This window comes from Eublepharis macularius, chromosome 8, assembly GCF_028583425.1.
Source record: "Eublepharis macularius isolate TG4126 chromosome 8, MPM_Emac_v1.0, whole genome shotgun sequence".
Classification (NCBI taxonomy): Eukaryota; Metazoa; Chordata; class Lepidosauria; order Squamata; family Eublepharidae; genus Eublepharis; species Eublepharis macularius.
In genome coordinates, this window is record NC_072797.1 from 95,852,047 (window position 1) to 95,871,685 (window position 19,639).

At 39.5% G+C, this 19,639-nt stretch overlaps 1 protein-coding gene across 3 annotated transcripts in view; it reads right to left on the reverse strand.

Moving 5' to 3' along the window:
- PSAT1 (phosphoserine aminotransferase 1) overlaps positions 1-17,136 on the reverse strand; it is a 36,259-nt gene extending 19,123 nt beyond the window's left edge. The window contains exons 1-6 of one of the 3 annotated variants that reach the window (XM_054986625.1): positions 17,012-17,136; positions 7,493-7,553; positions 6,091-6,160; positions 4,729-4,934; positions 1,758-1,930; positions 856-1,025 (exon numbers count right to left, since the gene is read on the reverse strand). In XM_054986625.1, coding sequence (XP_054842600.1) covers positions 856-1,025; positions 1,758-1,930; positions 4,729-4,934; positions 6,091-6,160; positions 7,493-7,553; positions 17,012-17,071 — 740 coding nt within the window. In that variant the 5' untranslated portion in view covers positions 17,072-17,136. Of the gene's footprint in view, positions 1-855; positions 1,026-1,757; positions 1,931-4,728; positions 4,935-6,090; positions 6,161-7,492; positions 7,554-16,798 lie in introns of all 3 variants that reach the window. The other 2 variants (XM_054986627.1, XM_054986626.1) reach the window with 2 other exon arrangements.
- Between the last annotated feature and the right edge of the window lie 2,503 nt (positions 17,137-19,639).

The following is a 19,639-nucleotide window of genomic DNA, read 5'->3' on the forward strand; positions in this document are numbered from 1 at the left end:
GTGCCCATCACACCGAGTAAGAGCTCAAAATGTGCCTGCAGGCTCAAAAAGGTTGGGGAATCATTTTGGATTTTAATTAGTATCTTCCGATTTTAATTAATATCTTTTAATATTTTGTTTTTATTATTTTGTAAGCCACTTTAGGCAGGTTTCTGGAAAGGCAGTATAAATTTTTTCTAAATAAATAAATAAGGGGTAAATATTGAGAGTAAATACTGATATTGGTTTTGAAGCCCTGGATTTGATGAGGTTCGCAAGACGTTTTGAGAAGGTTGAGAAGGAAGGAAGGCCTAGATTTGAGAAGGTCCTCCCTGCCCCTGAAGCCAGAATAAAGAAGAACGGCAAAAACCCTCAAGTCAAGACAATTATTAAGAGGAAAAGGGCATCATCGCCATTTCCCAAGACTACAGCAGAAAAATGAAATCTGGAGAGATTAAACACTAAACGAATGAAGGAAGAATTGAAAGGATTGTGGAAATCATAGACAGAAAAAAAATTCTTCACATGAGCTCCTGAATTTAGATCATCCACAGAAGACTGACCCAGGAGAAGCAATACTGTATCATTTACTGGGGTTGAAAATTAGTTCTAGCCCACTAAAGACTTCCACCATGCCATTTTATACCCAGAAGAATTTTATTATGCAACTAGATCAGCCTGACATTACATTGTGACACTGGCAACATGGCACAATGCAAAAGGCTATTTAAATTCTGTTATAAAAATTCTCCCACAGAAGATTGTCTTCCTTCTCGTTACTGACCTATCAGAAAGCAAATACGTATTTTCTCAAGCAGCTTTACATAGTAAACAATATGTAAACAACTAGCAGGATATCATATTTTTCCAAATTACCTGAAGCAGGGAGGAGTGTTGTATAATGAGGCATTCTCCGACTGTGTTTTGTAGTCTAACGCTATCGGGCACTCTTTGAGTGTAAAGCCAAGTAAGTCCTCCCGAACTATTACAGCTGTGACTCCAGCAGTGCCTATATTCTTTTGGGCACCAGCAAAAATTACACCAAACTTTAAAAAAGAGAAAAATATTAAATATCAAGTAATTCATACATTATAAGTAGAAGTTCCACATATAAGTGCTTTCATATGTAAATGTTCAGTAGACCATAAATAACAGACATCAAGAACTTCACAGAACTGTTGTGAGATTGAGATTGGAGGGGAGGGGAATTCTATTAAGAATTAGCGAGGGGGCAAATTTACCCCTTTGCCTAGAAAAGTAAATACAATGACTTAATATAAGAAACTGACTACTAGTTGGCTTATAACATAAATGTAATAAAGTAATTTTTAAAAAAGTCATCTCCATGTTAGAATCCTTAACCCAAATTATTAATCTCATATGGCATATCCATGCAACACAGTTAAATTACTGTTAACAGTTGTTTTCTGCTCCCAGTGAATCCTTGGAACTAGAGAAGATGCTAATTTGTATACACTTAAAACTAACCAAACACTACAGAGAACTTGAAAAAATCAAGTCCCTGCCAGAAGGCTCAAGATGTAAATATAGGCAAGAATAAAAAACGACAGAGTAGAAGACCAGAATGCTGGGGCTTCAAACATAAAATGCTGACAAAACATTCCCAGGGTTCTTTGAGGGAAGTCATAATAATTATAGTGATATAAAAGCAATCTAGGCTTACAGTCTAGACATATCCTATCTATCAGCACAACAAATCCCTTCTTGAACCCAGGTCTAAGTTACACCTTGCAGAATCAGCCCTGTAGGAACTTTACCTTAGAGACATCTACTGGCCTGGAAAGGAAGTTTGAGGACATGTCGCAAACTAGGACTGCCTTTCCCACGTCAGGTACAAAATCAAACTCCACACCATGGACAGTCTCGTTTGCACAGTAATAGACATAAGAGGCATCTGGGTTAAGGTTCCAAGCGCTTGGGTCAGGGACTTCTGAATCAGGTAAGAAGACAAAGAAACAAGGGCGATTTCTCAGCTCAGCACTCTAATTGCAAAGATACATGGCTTTCATTTAAACAGCAAACTTCCAATTATGATTCTGCTAAACATATTTCTATTAGTTTGCCATCAGAGATCATCCATTCTTTGTTATTTTAACAGAAAGCATCCTATTCGCCAAAGGAGTATATGCCAGTTATTTTGGACTTCACTAGCTACCTTATGGATGAAGGGCCACTGTTTATCCAAAAGGATGCTAACTTCATGGCAGATGTCATCCTCTCCCAAAAAGATGATGATGCCCAATGTAAGATGGTGGTGGTGGAAAGTACCATCAAGTTGTAGCCAATTTATGGTGACCCTTGCTGGGATTTTCAAAGCAAGAGACTAACAAAGAGAGTTTGCCACTGCCCATCTCTGCATAGCGACCTTAGTCTTCTTTGGAGGTCTCCCATCCAATTATTAACCAAGGTCACCCTGTTTAGCTTCTGAGATCAGGGTCAAATCCACATTCACCCATTACCCGCATGTTTATCGGATATCTTCCGTTTGCCTCCAATCCGCGATTTTTTCCTCTTCGTTCACATTCCTGCTTCCAATCCGTCTTTCTCGCGCGTCCCTCCGGTCACACGGCCGCTCGAAAACTGCTTTTTTGGGCGGGACCTTTTTTTCCCGCCCATTTTTTTTTATTTTTGAGCACACTTTTCCGTTATTTCGATCTTGCCTTATAAAGAAACATCATTGAAGATAATGATGCCTCTCTTTCCCCCACTGACAGCACTGATGGCTCTCTCCCGTTTCTTTTTTGGAAATTTGGAAGCTTTCGTGGGCATTTCCTATGCAGGACAGTTCAGTGCCTGAATTTGACTGAAGTTTCACTTCCTTGGAGTGTCATTATTTCGATATTTCATAATTTCGAGATTACAGTAATATAAAATAAAAAAAAATAAAAAACAGTTAAAAAGGAAGTTTCGCAAGTCCGTTCTGAGGATGGATTCACCCCAAAATGATTTTTCAAACTACCAGATTTGATTCAGAAACAGCATAATCAATAAATCCAATGCTATGAAGTCAAAAACAGTCTTTTGCAGACTATGGAGCACTTGCAAGTTGAATCAGCCAATAGGAACTCTCAGAACGGCCAGAGAGACAGGAAGGGGGGTGGTTTTTAAAAAAACCGCGTAAATTGCGCATTGGCCCGTTCACAGCCACTGTGAAACTCCTGTTGAAAACCTGTGACCACATATTTGGGAGAAATGCGAATGAAATGCGTCTGTTTAATGAGGTAATGTGACCAGCACTCGGGATTGCGTGGGGAATGCGGGGAACATGCGACTTAGAATGAGTAATGTGGATTCAACCCAGATGAGATCAGTATGGCCTTGACTATCCAGTCAGGGCAACTGCAAATGGCCCTCACCAAAAAATTAGAAAGCCAAAGCGGGGCGGGGGGGGGGAGATAACACTGAATTTAAGAGAGTTTCAGATGGGTAGCCAAGGACATAGGGGGAGCAACTGATTTTAACCTCCCCCACTATTTTCTTTTTTCATTCCCTGAAAGCCCCCACAGCCTCTTCAACTTCCAGCTTTATTCTCTCCTTCCAACCACCAGCCAACAAACCTTTATCTGCCTCCCTATCTTCAAGCTTCCCCTCCTTCAATGGCAGCATCACCCTGGGAAAACTTGGGATTTGCAGCACCCGGTGGGGAATCTGCAAGGACTTTGGGTGACCTTGTCCTGTATCCTCATCCCCACACTATTTCTTCTTTCTCTTGTCCAAGCAGCTCCCATATCCTCTCCCCTTTCCCTGCTTTTTTCTCTCCTTCCCATCCACCTACCAACCTATCTCTTATCTCCCCTAGTCTTCAGCTATGTTCATTTACTTCACATATACCTCACCTTTCTCCACAATGGAGACCAAAACATCATGCGTCTCTCCTCCATTTATCCCCACAACAACCCTGTGTAGTAGGTTAGGCTGAGCATGTGTGACTGACCCTACATAGGGTTGCCAGGCCCCTGGGGAGATAAACTGGTGGATAAGAAGGGTGTGTGAGGGGAGTCCTGCAGGGGGGAACTTACCTCATGCACCTTTAAAGTTGAAGCATGCTTCTGAGTGCCCTACATCATGCAAGGAATGGCATCATTCCTGGCACAACACAGAAGTAATGGGTCATGTCAGGTGCTGATGGAGTGAAAATCACTCCCCCAATTTAGAGTCTGGAGCTGACTTTCATTCAGTCAACCCCTAGCCTTATGTCACTCAATGAGCTTTCATAGCAGACTAAGAATTCAGATCTGGGTCTTCCAGATCCTAATAAGAAACTCAGACACTACACCACACAGACTATTGCGGGGTGGCTGCTGTTAAACAGTAGCAAGCAGACAGGACTGTGTGAATCATGCAAGTCATGAGGAAGCAAGGTGGTTGCTTCTAGGCCTGGTCCCCAATGGTTTCTCCCCCAAAGACTAAAACAGTCCTGGAAAGAGCCCTGCATCTTCTCCCTGCCTTTGAATACTGTTGTGGTTGCAGTCCCAATTTCTGGATTTAAGTATCCACAGATGATGCCATGTTGAGAAATAGATAGGTTAATAAACCTGAGAGAACTATTTCTACTTACAGTGACTGAATCCTAATGAAATTCATGACCTTAGAATTTACTATTGTTTCTATCATGCTTACAGATTCATTGTTTTCAATTTAGTGTATATAACAATGAGCCATAAAAAAATTGCTAGCACGTAGGATAGAGTATTTTTCATCCATATGCAGAATCTGAAGAGATCTTACTTGTATAACTAGAAAGTTTAGGATGAACAAGGTTCACTTTAGCATATTTCTCCGCTTCTTTAGCAGCCTTAGCTGACCAGCCTCCAGTAACCACATAATCAGCAATCCTTGCTTCTTTTAATCCAATAAGATTAAGAGGAACAGCACTAAACTGTCCAGATCCACCTCCTTGGAGAAAAATTACTTTGTAGTTGTCGGGTATATTTCTGTGCAAAGGAGAAAAAAGTTTCCTTTTAATTTATCCCACCAATTCAGAACTTATAACATTCTACCATTTTTTTATTCAAATAAAATATCAACATTAATTGTTTATGTACAAATAGACATAACAATCTGTATTCATTCAAAGTTAACCTGATTTTTCCTTTGACTTCCCTACCTACAGCCCCACTCCCACACCCTCATAAATAGTCATTCAACAAATACAAGATGTATTGAGATGATATTGTTGGGTAAACAACAAACACTAGTTCTGTTGGAGTGGACTTATATTTATCTATTATTAATAAACTTACAGAAGGCAGTTTTAAATTATGTATTCAGTGCACTAGCCAACTTAAGTTTGCACAACTGTTTTTAACTGTTCCATTTACTTGCCAGTTGCAGTTCTCTTCAACTAGATCAAGACTTTTCACAGTTATGGCCCCCCATTTTATAGGGTGGCCTTTCAGAGGAGGTATACAGACCTCTCTCTGGCATTTTCCATTAATAATGCAAGACAGCCCTTTTAGGAAGGCTGTTTTATTACCTTTAGCAGGGTATCGTGACCTTTCATAACTTAAAGTACTGCTAACTATCTGGTGTAATTTTTTTTTAAAAATGATGCTGTTTTTTAAACTTTTTTTTGTTGTATAGAACACTTCAACCTTTCTGGAGACATAGGCCTCCAAGCTTCTCCAAGAAAGAAATAACATTTCTGCTTGTAGAAGAGGAGACAGCAATTTCTGCCAATGTCCCCTCCTGCTGAAAACAGGGCTAAATTCTTTAAATAATGTGTTTAGTTATTTCCCTATCTGTACAACAGACACCTTAAACTTTAACAAGCATGAGCCTTGTGGCATCTCAAAGACAAACAGAATTTATCCTAGCATAAACTATTGTAGACTAGAGCCCACATCTTCAGAAGCTAACATCTAGTCTATGAAAGTTTATGCTGAATACATTTTTGTTAGCCTTTAAGGTTCTACAAGACTCCCTATCTATTTTTGTTGCAACAGACTAATGTAGCTCCCCCTAAGGAACTGCTGTCTTAAATGTACGTTTCAGAATCCATCTCTCCCATATACATGAAAAAACGACCCAAACAGCTTTCGTCTCTTTAAGGAAGTAACTGTTGTGATACAATTCAGAATTATAACTTACAGAAGTTCACGCAAGAGGTTTTCAGCTGTTCTGATGATTTTTGAAAAATCAGATGTCCTGTGGCTCATTTCTATGAGGTAAAAAATAATGTGATAGAAATAAACTTGGTTTCACAGAACTTTAAAATGTATTTATTTTTCTTCAGACATCTTTCAAATTACCAGAGTTGACATAACAAACAAATACATAAACAAAATTAATTCAATGGTTAAAGTCAGTCTGTGGAGAGTCAGAAAGTAGAGCCACATCTGCATCAGCATTCCTCTGGGCCCAATACAAACTTATAACACAAACCCCACACACTTAGCCCAGCCCATCCATATAATTACATAAGTCACGAAAGAAAAAAAATCTGTTTTATTTCTGAAAGAATGTAAGTGGAGCACACCATTGTAACTGGCTTGCCAGACTCTGGTAAAGTGCATTCTTCTCTACCTCCTTCAATATTTATTCGTCACTTCTCTCTCCAATGAGGACCCAAAGCCACTTACAACATCAAGCCTCCTCCATTTTATCCTCACAACAACAAATCTGTGAGGTGGGTTATCACTGATGGAGAGTAACTGGTCCAAAGTCACCCAGCACGCTTCCACAGCAAAGTAAAGATTTGAACCTGGGTCTCCCAGACTCTAGCCTGACACTCGAACCACTACACCATGCTGGCTCTCAATATTTGGGCTCTGAGCAAATGGCAAAAGGCACTTTTTCCTAGGAGAAAGCCTGAGGCAATCTTTGCTTACTGGAGATCTATATATCTCAGCCTTGCTCCATATCCCAGTATGCATATCAGTAAGCACAGGAAACTTACACATATCGTCTCACACATTTCAATGAAAACAGCAGATCTGTGGTTGCGATTACTGCGCATATGGATCTGTTGACTCCAGGGTATCCCAGTGGGCAGGGGAGTTCAGTACATACATCAAAGCTCCCATACATCAGGAAATTGATGGATCAAAGTGATCTCTTCTCTTTCAGCCTCTTACAATATTTATAATTTGGTGCAGAAACAGCAAAAGTAACTAGATTCACCATTCACTTTATAAGTAACATGAGAGGGGCATAGCAAAGCCAATATGATATAGCAGCTGCAGTGTTCCATTTGAATGCTTGTTTCAATACACTTACAAGAGATACAAATATACAAACGAATCCACACAAATTGCAATCTATAGTTTGTAGAAATCAAGTTAAAGCTGCTACAACAGCTCAATTTGTTCCAAGTTTTTTCCTCTCTGTAAGAACGTTAACTTAATCAAAAATAAAGGTTTATTTTATCAAGTCAGTCTTTAACGCTTAGACATGACTCTTCCAATGTCTTGTCCATTCATTTTAAAATATAATTAAAGATTTTAAAAAAAACCTTTAAGCAATAGTAATAAAACTAACCAAGAAAACTTACCAAGAACGCTTATGCCAAGACCTTTATAATCCAGCAGTTCTTTTTGGGCTTCTAATAATACCTGCAAAAGAAAATTCATTCAACACGAGTGTTATGTATCAGCAGCAAATCACACACATTGTATATTCAGATGCACACACAAAGTATTACTTCTCCAAGTATCAACCCACTCACTTGGTGAGGTCCTCTGAATAGCTTCTTTTTTTTTTTTTTTGAAAAATTTTTTATTGGGTTAGAACATTTTTATTTTTACATTACAATCAATTTTCCCCTAATTTTTCGTTTCTAACCCCCTCCCTTTCCCCCCCCCCCCTTTTATTGACTTCCAACAGCTTTCCCACCCTCTGTCCCTTTTCCCTTACTTCTATTAAATTCCTCTGTCTAAAACAGATATACATTCTCCATTATATTAAGCAGTGCATCATTAACTCCTTTAATTATTATACACCCAAACTATACGTCTTTAGATAAACAATTTATCCCATTTTCCAGTTTTGAATAATTCTATATAAACCTATATATCATAAACCATAAAAATTTCCCACATTTAAATCAAACAATTTGATTTGTTCTCTATATATTACTCATTTCAACTTTTTATGGTAATTCTATATAACTCCTCAGATACTCAATCAATTTAACTCTTCTATACATTCAGTTTGGTGCATATAAATCTTGTCAAAGAAAGAAAATATTGTTAGTTAATCAATCCTCATGTTTAAACCTTATCATTAATTATTCTCTATCAATTGACCTATACATATCTATATATATCTCAATCAATTAATCTAACTGCTTATAAATTCACATTTCTCTTCCTCCCCCGGTAAAGTCACCCCTCTCTTTTATACTTTTATTATATTTCAGTAGTTCTCAAACTGCCACAGTTTTCCTCCCACCTCCCATTTCTTCTCCAGGTATTGTTTCAGCTTCTCCCAGTCTGTGTTGAACTGCCCTGAGTCCAGATCTCTCAGTTTTCTTGTCATCTTGTCCATTTCAGCCATATACAGCAATTTGTAGATCCAATCTTCAATAGTTGGTACTTCTTGTACTTTCCATTTCTGCGCATACAAAAGTCTAGCTGCTGCAGTCATATAAAAAATCAACGTCCTATGATGGGCTGGAATTCCCTCCATTCCCAAGTTTAGCAGCAGGAGTTCTGGGTTCTTATTTACTTGAAACTGTAAAATTTCACTCATTTCTCTTATTATTTCCCCCCAGAACTGCCTAGCTACCTCACACGACCACCACATATGATAGAGGGAGCCCTCATGTTTCTTACATTTCCAGCATTTATTAGAAGTATTCAAATTCCCTAGCGCAATCTTCTTTGGTGTCATGTACCAACGATAGATCATTTTGAAAATGTTCTCTTTAATATTGATACATGTCGTTGTCTTCATTGTAGTTTTCCACAAGTATTCCCATGCCTCCATTGTTATTTCTTTATTGAAATTTATAGCCCATTTCACCATCTGTGTTTTAACTATCTCATCCTCAGTATACCATTTCAGCAATACTTGGTATACCTTGGATATTCTTTTCTTGTCTTCTTTAAGAAGGGTCTGCTCTAGTTCCGAGTTCTCTGTTCGTATGCCCCCTTTTGCAAAGTCTGAGTTGTATAAGTCTCTAATCTGTCTATACTGAAACCAATCATAGTTAGGTGATAGTTCCTCTTGCGTCTTTATTCTAAGTTTAGATACTTCAATCTTAGTTATTTCTTTGTACGTTAAACATTGTTGTTCATTATCCACAGCTCTCGGATCTATCACCTCATATGGAACCACCCACAAGGGGGTTCCTTCTTGTAGGTAAGTTCTATACTTCTTCCAGATTGTAAATAGACTTCTCCTTACAAAATGATGCAGGAACATCGAGTTGACCTTTACTTTGTCATGCCATAGGTATGCGTGCCATCCAAAAAATTTTTTATATCCCTCTAGGGCTAATAGTTTCTTATTCTTTAATGTCATCCACTCTTTTAGCCAAACTAGGCAGATTGCATCATGGTAAAGTCTCAGATTGGGCAGTTGCATTCCGCCTCTCTCCTTTGCATCTTGTAATACTTTTACTTTCACTCGAGGCTTCTTGCCTGCCCAAACAAAATCTGATATTTTCCTCTGCCATTTTTCAAATTGTTTAGAGTCTCTGATGATTGGTATTGTCTGTAACAAAAACATTACTCTTGGTAACACATTCATCTTAACTGCTGCAATCCTGCCCAACCATGACAGGTTCAATCTATTCCATTTGATCAAGTCTCTCTCTATCTGAGTCCATAATTTTTCATAATTATTCTTGAACAAGTCTATATTTTTTGCAGTCAGCTCAACTCCCAAGTATTTCACCTTACTAGTTACTTCACAATCCGTTGTTTCCATTAACAATTGTTGTTTCTGCTTAGTCATGTTTTTGCATAATATCTTTGACTTCTTTTTGTTAATGAAGAAACCTGCCAAATCTCCAAACTCCTTGATCTTGTCTATCACTTTTGGCATGTTCTCCAGTGGGTCTTCTACAATTAACATTATGTCGTCTGCAAATGCTCTGACCTTATATGAATAGTCCTTTATTTTTATTCCTCGTATTTCCTCATCTTGTCGAATTTGTATCATCAGAATCTCCAATACTAAAATGAACAACAATGGAGATAACGGGCAACCTTGTCTTGTTCCTTTACTAATCGTCAATTTTTTGGTCAATTCATCATTCACTACAATTGCTGCAGTCTGGTCTCTATAGATTTCCTTGATTGCTCTGACGAATCTTTCTCCCAGTTGTAGCTTTTCCATAGTGGCAAACATAAAGTCCCAGTTTAAATTGTCAAACGCTTTTTCAGCGTCTACAAAGAAGAAACCAACCTCTTTGTCACAACGCTTGTCGTAGTATTCAATAGCATTGATCACTGTCCTTAAGTTGTCTCTTATTTGTCTGTCTGGCAAAAAGCCTGCTTGTTCTTCCTCTATGACTTCCGAGAGCCACCCCTTCAATCTCTCCGCCAATATCTTCGCAAAAATTTTATAGTCATTATTGAGTAGTGATATAGGCCTATAATTTTTCACGCTAGTCAGATCTTGGCCCTCTTTTGGGATCAATGATATATTCGCTTCGCTCCAAGTGTCTGGAATTCTTTGATCCCTAAAAACTCCGTTCATCACCTCTTTTAGGAATGGTGCCAGTTCATTAGCCATTGTCTTATAAAATTTAGCCGTAAGTCCATCTGGCCCTGGCGCCTTTCCTAGATTTGCGGATTGTATTGCCATATTTATTTCCTCATCAGTTACTTCACTGTTCAGCTTATTTCTCCAAGCTTCCGAGATCTCTGGAAGTTTGGTTTTCTCCAAATAAGATGCTATTGATTCTTTGTTTACTTCTTTTTTATTATACAGCTTAGCGTAAAATTTATAAAAGGCTCTGCTAATGGTAGTCTGCTCCAAATACGTTTTGTTTTCTTCACAAATTTTATTTATTATTTTCTTTTCCCTTTTCTTCTTTAATTGCCATGCCAAATATTTCCCAGGTTTATTAGCACCCTCAAAAGCTTTTTGATTCAGTCTTTTAAGGTTCCACTCCAATTCTTTGTTACTCATTGCTGTTAACTGTTCTTGAAGAATTTTGATTTCCTGATGTATTTTCTTTTTCCCTGGTCTCTTTTTTAACTGTACTTCTTTGGCCTTTATTTTCTCCTCAATCTCTTGTCTTTTCTCCTCTTTCTTTTTCCTTGCTCTACCATTTAAGTCCATTAGTATGCCCCTTACAACCGCCTTGTACGCGTCCCAAACTTTACTGGTTGGTACTTCTTTATTCACGTTGTATTGTATAAAAAACTTAGTCTCTCTTCTCAGTGTTTCCATATTCTCACTTTCCTGTAACAGGTCCTCATTTATTCTCCAGGCTTTCCTTTTTCTCCTTTTTCCAAATTTCCACATAATTGGGTTGTGATCTGAGCCTACCATCGGCATTATTTCTACCTCCTTAGTCCATAGCGCTAAGTCCTTTGAGGCCCAGATCATATCAATTCTTGATAATGTAAGATGCCTTGCAGAATAAAAAGTAAACTGTTTGGTTTTAGGATATTCTCTCCTCCATACGTCTTCGAGAGTCTCTTGTTGAATCAACTCAAAAAAAAGCTTTGGCAATAGTCCTCTTTTCTTTTGTGCTTTTGTAGTCTTTTTGTCTAATTCCAAATCTGTCACTCCATTGAAATCTCCAGCAAGAATTATCTGGTCATATACAAGATCGTCTAGGTGCTTCCTTAAGTCCTCAAAGAAGCTTTCCTTTGCACCGTTAGGTGCATAAAGTCCGACTACCAACACTCTCTTTAAGTTCCAATTACATTCCACTGCTACAAATCTAGCTTCCACATCTCTCATAACAAATTTTGGCTGCAGCTCCTCTTTTATATACAACACCACTCCTCTTTTTTTCTTGTTGGAAGCCGCTACAAATTCTTTGCCCAATTTTCCAGATTTTAAATATTTTACATCCTGTTTTCTAATGTGGGTCTCCTGCAAACAAACAATATCACATTTTTGTTTTAGTAGCCAATGAAAAATATTTTTTCTCTTATTCGGTGAGTTTAGTCCATTTACATTCCAAGATAATACTTTACACTCCATGTTCATGGTTTTGTTGGTAAGTCTTTTTCATTGTCCTTGATAAATCTCTCCATCTCCCGCTCAGATCTGATGCGTTTTTTTGCCCCTCCAAACTCAAAGGACACTCCTTCCGGTAACTCCCATCTGTATCTGATATTCATGTCCTTCAAAGTCTGAATTAGCACTCTATATTTTTTCCTGTCCAATAACACTGATCTGGGCAGTTCCTTCATTATAATAATCGTCTTGCCATCAATCTCCAATGGATCTTGAAATTGTTTGGTCACAATCCTCTCTTTCATATTTCTAGTTGTAAACTGCACAATCACATCCCTTGGTAGTTTCCTCTGGGTTGCAATTCTCGAGTTCACACGATACGCCACATCTAGGATAGCCACAATTTCCTCCTCCTCCTTCCCCAGGTAATCAGCCAACACCTCAGTCATCTGTTCTTGCGCTGACTTCCCTTCCACTTCTGGCAGACCACGAAAACGAAGCTGCTTCTCCATGTGTTTAGTTTCTGCAACTGACATCCTCCCCTTCACCAGCCTCATCTCTGTTTGTTGCGTGTCTATTAAATTCTCCATCGCGTCTTCTACTGTTTTAACTCTCTGCTGCGTTCCTTGTAATTCACTGCTAATCGTTTCCACACCTTTTTTCACTTCTAACAGCTCCGACTTTACTGTCTGTGTAACTTCCTTGACCTCTTTAATAAGCTCCAATTTCGTGTCCTTAAGTTCTTTCATCATGTCTATAAGTTTTTTGTCCAAGTTTTCTATTGCCGATTGCCACTCTTTTTTCGACATCGTGGGGCTTGCTTTAGCTCGCTCCCACGAATCTGCTCTCTTCCTCAGCTCCGTGGCGTATAATTAAACGTTTTCCTTTTTTTTAAATGTCCCAATCTTTGCCAAAATTAATTTTTTATATCCAAAATGTCGGGCGTCTTTTCTCTATGGTTTCTCTATGTTATTATAATCCAAGATGGCCTACTTCCTCTTCCGCTGAAGCCACGACCCTTCCACTTTCAAAGATGGCGATTCCCCACTTCCTGTCATTTGGCAAGGGCCGCTTCCCTCCAGCCACTCTATTGTTGTTACGCACTTCCTGTCTCCCGTCTTCCCACAGCAGGTCTCGCGATGGTGTCTTTTTCCCACAGCTCCAAAACCACAGGTATTCAAAACAATAGTCCGATTTTTGTAATAACTTCTTTAAACTTAGTCTCTTTTAAAATACAACTCCTGCCGAGTCTTCACCTCCTTTTCGCTAGTCTGTTGCAGTTTAAAAGTCTACTTTCTTTCCTCTCTGTTTTTGTCAATCTGTCCCGTTTCAAGAGATAGCGATCTTTACCTTCTCTCCAGCTTTCTCGGGTTGTAATCGCTGTTTCGATCTTAAATTCTCCTCTCGACTTCCCTCCCCGATCGAAGCTTGGGTATGTAGGTCTTATGCCAGCCGAATTGGCCCCAAAATTGCCGCAGAGATTATAGCCGACCCGTCGCAAGGTGGGACCTCAAGGATCGGGGGGGAGACTCCTTGTGTAGAGCCCCCCCTCGTCCGAGATCTAACTCACCCTAGGGTCTTGAGCGTTCTTTGCCTGCTCCCCACCTGAGAGCAGTCGGCCGCGGGTTATTTTCACCCCTCCGGCCGGTTAAAACGGCAATCCGGTCAGCTCCACAAATGGAGCTGCGTTAGACCTCCATGAATCCCAAACCGGAAGAATAGCTTCTTTTAGCCCTGCAGATTCAATTCTTGGTCAGACTAAGAGCTTATCTTACACAGCCCTGGTTCTTTGGAAAGTGCTCCCCAAAGAAGGTCATAAAGCCTATTCTTTCCCCCTGAAATTGTGTAAATAATCCTTATCCAGAAGGTTTTCAGTTCTGAAGTCATCCGGTGTCATTGTTCATTAGTAACACCATTCTTGCTTTGAATGTAACTGGCCATTTCATCATGTTTTCATGACTAGTTTGTAAGATGCTGATTTTTTAAAACAATTAAATCATTAGCTGCCAAGAATGTCAGAGAAATGGGATATAAACAATTTTAATATGAAGAATACAAATATAATTATAAATGTATCCAATTTCAAATAGATATCCTACTGAGCACTTCTAAATGATCCCGCAGGACATTTCAGGATCAAGTCTGCTCATGGTTATTGCTTTATGACACCCATATCTAGAGATGACCAGCTAGTCACAGAGTTCCAACTGTTTCAATTATACCATCCCACTCTGGGTTCAAGCAATGGACAAAATAACATATTGTATCAAAGTGTGTTCTTTCTCTCTGTTGACATGTAAATACTCTGCAAGAATAATTACATTTCCTGCAAGGCATTTTGGTCACCTGTTAAAAAGGGGATTTAACTATTTAGGGGTGCCTTATTTTCAGATAGCCTACAGAAGATGACTTTGCCAGGTTTTCAAAGATTAAATCTAGTGCTCCTTAATAACAAGCATCTTTGTTTCTATATGAAGTAAACTACTGACAAAGAGTTTCAGGTGGACTGCTGTGTTGGTCTGCAGTAGAAGAGCAAGATTCTGGTCCACAGCATCACTTTAAGACCAACTAGACTCTCAAAAGCTGATACCCTGGAAATCTGCTTGGTCTTTAAGGTACTACTGCACCCAAATCTTGCTTTTCTACTGACCAAGGCAATTTTTAAAAGCCAGACACATTTATTTAGATGCAAGACTTATTAAACACAGAAGCTCCTTTCTCTTGATGTCACCCCACCAGCTGATAGTGTTCAGAGCCATGCCAGAGCTTATCAAACCCCTGCATTATGTGACTTTGGAACAGAACTGAGATAAAACCCTGGTACTAAATCACTGAATCTTGTGCAAAGGTCTCTGAAGCGTGTGACTTCCAAAGGAAAATGTTAGCAGTACATTAATGCAACCAGACTTTCAACATTAACAGCAATATTAGTGTTTCCCAGGAGTACAATAGGACAACTATGCTTAGGTATGTAATTCTTATGGAAAGCTAGGAAGATTTATCCCACATGAACCACACCTCTCTCCAGATGTGACTGGAGACTGCTGCTGATGCAACTTTTTGAACAGATGAGTTTATTGCTTTCTTCTATTATTGCCATACGTTACTTAAAACTTATGCTGTCATTTAGCATGAAACCACCTGAAATTAAACGGACATATGTACAAACACTTATTACAGCATCTTTTTTTTTAAAAAAACGTTCTTTTTAGTTTTGAGAAGATTCTTTAAATCAGTCTTCCAAATATGCAAATGAGCTGTTTTTTTTTTTAAATTACAAGCACTCTGACTTTCCTAACTGGGAAAACTAGACAACCTATTCCTTTTTCATAGCTGCTGGTGGTGCAAGGAAGGAGAGATGGACAAATACAAAGAACTTTTCTGAAACCATGAAATAACTCAAGCTGATGAGCCTCCATTTAGCAGAGCTTTTTCTTGCAAGAAAAATCATACAAATTACTTGTCTCACAAGGATAATACGGATTTAGACTTGGTAATCCAGGTGAAAAATTTGGTAATATTCTAAACAGAAGGGAGAAGCAGGATACTTTAATAGCAAAATTGCAGGATACTTTAGACCCTTTGGAGACCAGTAAACATGTTAAAAATAGAAAGGCATATTACAGCAAATTGTGCACGTAAAACATAGAACGGTGATTCTAAATGCAGGTCTATCGGAACCTGAATATACTGATAGTGTGTGAAAAGGATCATATGCTTTAACAATGCATTTAGTAGATAAAAGGAGTAGGAACTGTTGGAATAGGCGACTCAACAGGAACGGGGCCATAATGGAACACACAGATATTCTTTTTGCCTGATGTTCTGGGATATTCTTGAAAGAAATTCCCTTTTCCCCTGTTACCACTGTGCTTGGGATAGCATCAGTAAGTGCCTCTTCTCAAGAAGTGCTCTAGATCTTTGCAATTCTGCAACTAAAAGAGAAAATTCTAAAAAGAATACCCCAAGCAGAAAATGTTTTAAACCACGATAAAGAGGCAAGCGAGTAGTAACATGCCAGCAAATTCAGTTTACTCAGCAAAGCTCTGCTCAAGGTAATTAAGGGATCGTCTATAACATATAATCAGTTTTGAAGCTTTCCAGACACCTGCCCTTGGTAGACTTTGCTCCACTTTAACCAGTGCAGTTAAAGTTTTCCTTTGTAACAACTTGCTAACTTTCCGTATTGGTCGATCCTTCACACGAGAACCTGAAATACCACAAGTTTGCAAACAGCCCCTTAGTTTAGAGGTCTACGAAATTGTTCTTTCTTCCATAAAAGTTCTGAGGAACAGATATACGATCACACTCACACACACACACACCATTTGTCATAGATCCAGAGGAGTTAGCCGTGTTAGTCTGTAGTAGCAAAATCAAAAAGAGTCCAGTAGCACCTTTAAGACTAACCAATTTTATTGTAGCATAAGCTTTCGAGAATCAAGTTCTCTTCATCAGATGATCAGGCATCTGATGAAGAGAACTTGATTCTCGAAAGCTTATGCTACAATAAAATTGGTTAGTCTTAAAGGTGCTACTGGACTCTTTTTGATTTTACACACCATTTGTATCTCTCGTTTTCGAAATGCTGATCTAAAAAATCTTCCCCGCATCAATGAGCAGCACAGCGCCAAACGCAAATATCGCTGACGGGCAATCCAAGGTTGCAATCTTGGGGCGCTTGCTTAGAAGCGAATTCAGCGGAACTTACTTCCGAGTAAACTATACTGGATCCGGCTGCACGCTGGAAACTCCCCCCTCCTCCGCGGTCTCTTAGGGCATCCAGTCAGCGGAACCTACTTCCAAGTAAACTACACAGCCTTGGGCTTGCACGTTGCAAATCTCCCCACCCCGTCTCTTAGGGCACCCTGCAGGATTCTCGGGAAAGCCACCTTCGGCAGTTCTGCTGCCGCCCCTTCCTTACAGAATGCGGCAACTTAGCCGGCCCCGCGCCGAAGTTCGTTACGTGCTTCTGGGCATCCATGGTCCCAAGCGCTGACCAGTTCTCCGCTTACTTTCTGCTTCTGTGTGCAGCGCTGCCTCTCTAGATATCCTGACTCCAGCGATGCCCTGAACCATAACAACACTCAGCGGTCCTGCTTCTCTATTGGTTCCTTGCACATCAGTATGGTAATTTACACGCTCCGATTGGTCCAAGGCTTGAAGCTTGTGCAATCATTGGCCCGGCGTCCACGAGCAGGCTGCATGATAGCCCCCGTCCTTCTTAGATGCAAGACGGAATGGAGATTGCAACATTCTAAGGTCTGGATGGAGCGGCGGGGAGACAGCGCCAACCTCGCGCACACGCCTCCGCCACACCCCCTCTGGCAGGGAGGCGCGGGAGGCGCAGTTGGCTCTTGTTCGTCTGTGCAGAGCCGCGAACTTCGTTTTGGGGAGTTTGCTCCCACGTGAAAATAACATACCTGTGTGTTTGCAAGGAGTATTTTTATGTGCAGTTATGGGAGTACATTTTAAAATGAGCGGCCGTCTACGGCTGCAAAGTGGATAGCCAGGAATGAATGGATCGGATCTATCCCCCACTGCAAAGTGGATAGCCAGGAATGAATGGATCGGATCTATCCCCCGCTGTCGCACGGCAATTATAGATTAACTCCGCGAAAGTAGCTGCATGACATTATGCTGGTATAGCCAATTGCAAAGCAGATGACGCATAAGTAAAAGTGCACTAAACCCTCCGAATCTCTTACTGAAAAAGGGCATCGAAGGGACATAGGACTTCTCCGAATATCCATAGAATACATTGAATTTCCAAGTAAGAATTGGAATGCAATAACACTGGATACATTTAGGGAATGGCTTCTAAAGACTGGCTGCTCTTAGCATGTTTTACAAGACTATAAACCTTCTACCAGCATATTTTTACTTTGTCAGTTCGAACCTGTGATCTTTCTTATCACTTACTATTCTTTCAGACATACACACTGCGAAATTTTGACAGGATTCACTCTCTCCCTTTTTCCTCCATAATGTGAATCATACTTAAAAGACTCATGACCGAATTAACACTCCTCCCTAATCTGCCCCATAAGGATTCTATCTGAAGTAGCAAGTAAACTCATATTAAAATAAATGTTAGTCTTAACGGACCCCTTAACTTTTGTTTTATTTTGCTACGATGGACTAATACTGTGGGATTTGCAAAATTTTAGTAGTAACTTTAGATCACAATGTACTCACACTAGTATAGAAAAAGAGACATTAAATGTGTTCTTTGTGCATGTTTTAAAGTAACTGTTCAGCCTTGGCCTCTCTCTCCTTGTATGGGAAGGCTAAAAACTTGAGGTTGCAGGCCACAAAGGAAAACTCTTGGCCTCCATTCTCCTCCTACTGCCTGAGATAACTTATCAAGAAAACAAAACACAGAAATGCTAACAATCTTATGGTGGTAAGAAGTGACGTAATCTGGACTACGCTCTAGGTATGCTCAGAGAGGCGATACACTTCCTCAAGGGAGGAGATCTGAATACTAGAGCTCTAGGCATTTCCAAGACAGCTTTTAACCAGCCTAGAACCCCTATGTGTGATTGCATGACTATATGAGGAAAAACACAGATATCTCAACATTTATTCCTTGCACAAAGAGCTACCCTTCAGTATACCACCATTGATGCCTGTGGAAAAACTGATCTGCCTGAAACTGCCAAAAGGACAAAGACTGGACTTCAGCAAAACAAATAATATAGTGGGACTGTTTTGGAACCAGCGCATCATTTGAGGCAAAGATGGCGAACAGCACCTTCCAACCTCATCCTTTTGTTTGCCGGCTGGTATAGATGCTCTTCTATCACAGGCAAATTCATCAGTTGGTCACAGGCTCTACATCCCATAATGGTTGTAAAGAAAAACTGGATAGGACCAAACTAATGGCTTTTGACTGCAATCCTAAGAATGCTGTCCGGGGAATAAAATAGGATTTCCAAGTAGACCTCCTTAGGATTCTAATTAATTCAGGGAGCAGAGATACAATTTTGATTAATACAACTGGGAACAACCTGGAGCTCTTCCATGCCATTTCTTTCAGCATCTGATTAACAAAAAGTTGGAAATAAGTGATATGATTTCAGTATAATACTAAGAAATTGGGGGGGGGGATCCTTCTTTATTAGTTCACGTAAAGGGTCAAGCAACTCAGACAAATGGCACAATCTGCTTCCTTCCACTGAAAGTAACAAGGTGAAGTCTCACTGATTTTAATACACTACACATTTCACAGATTGCGAAATGGACAAACCAACATCATATAGTAAAGGACAAATACTTTAATCAGTTATATAGCAACCTGGCAACAATTTTCTGAAATAACTGCAAAAAGATCTTTTATGGGAAAGAAGAAACTTGTGCTTCAAACAGGGTTCAATAAATCTTCAAACAATTGAGAAGCTGTCCTAAACAGTCATCCTAAGCAGAAACTTTTCCAAATTATTACAAAATGTCAGCAGAAATCATAGAGTGACAAACACAGCAGGACACATTGCGTAAAAGAAGGTGGTCAGCATATTGATTTAAAGCTTTGGCCCTTGCAAATGTGATA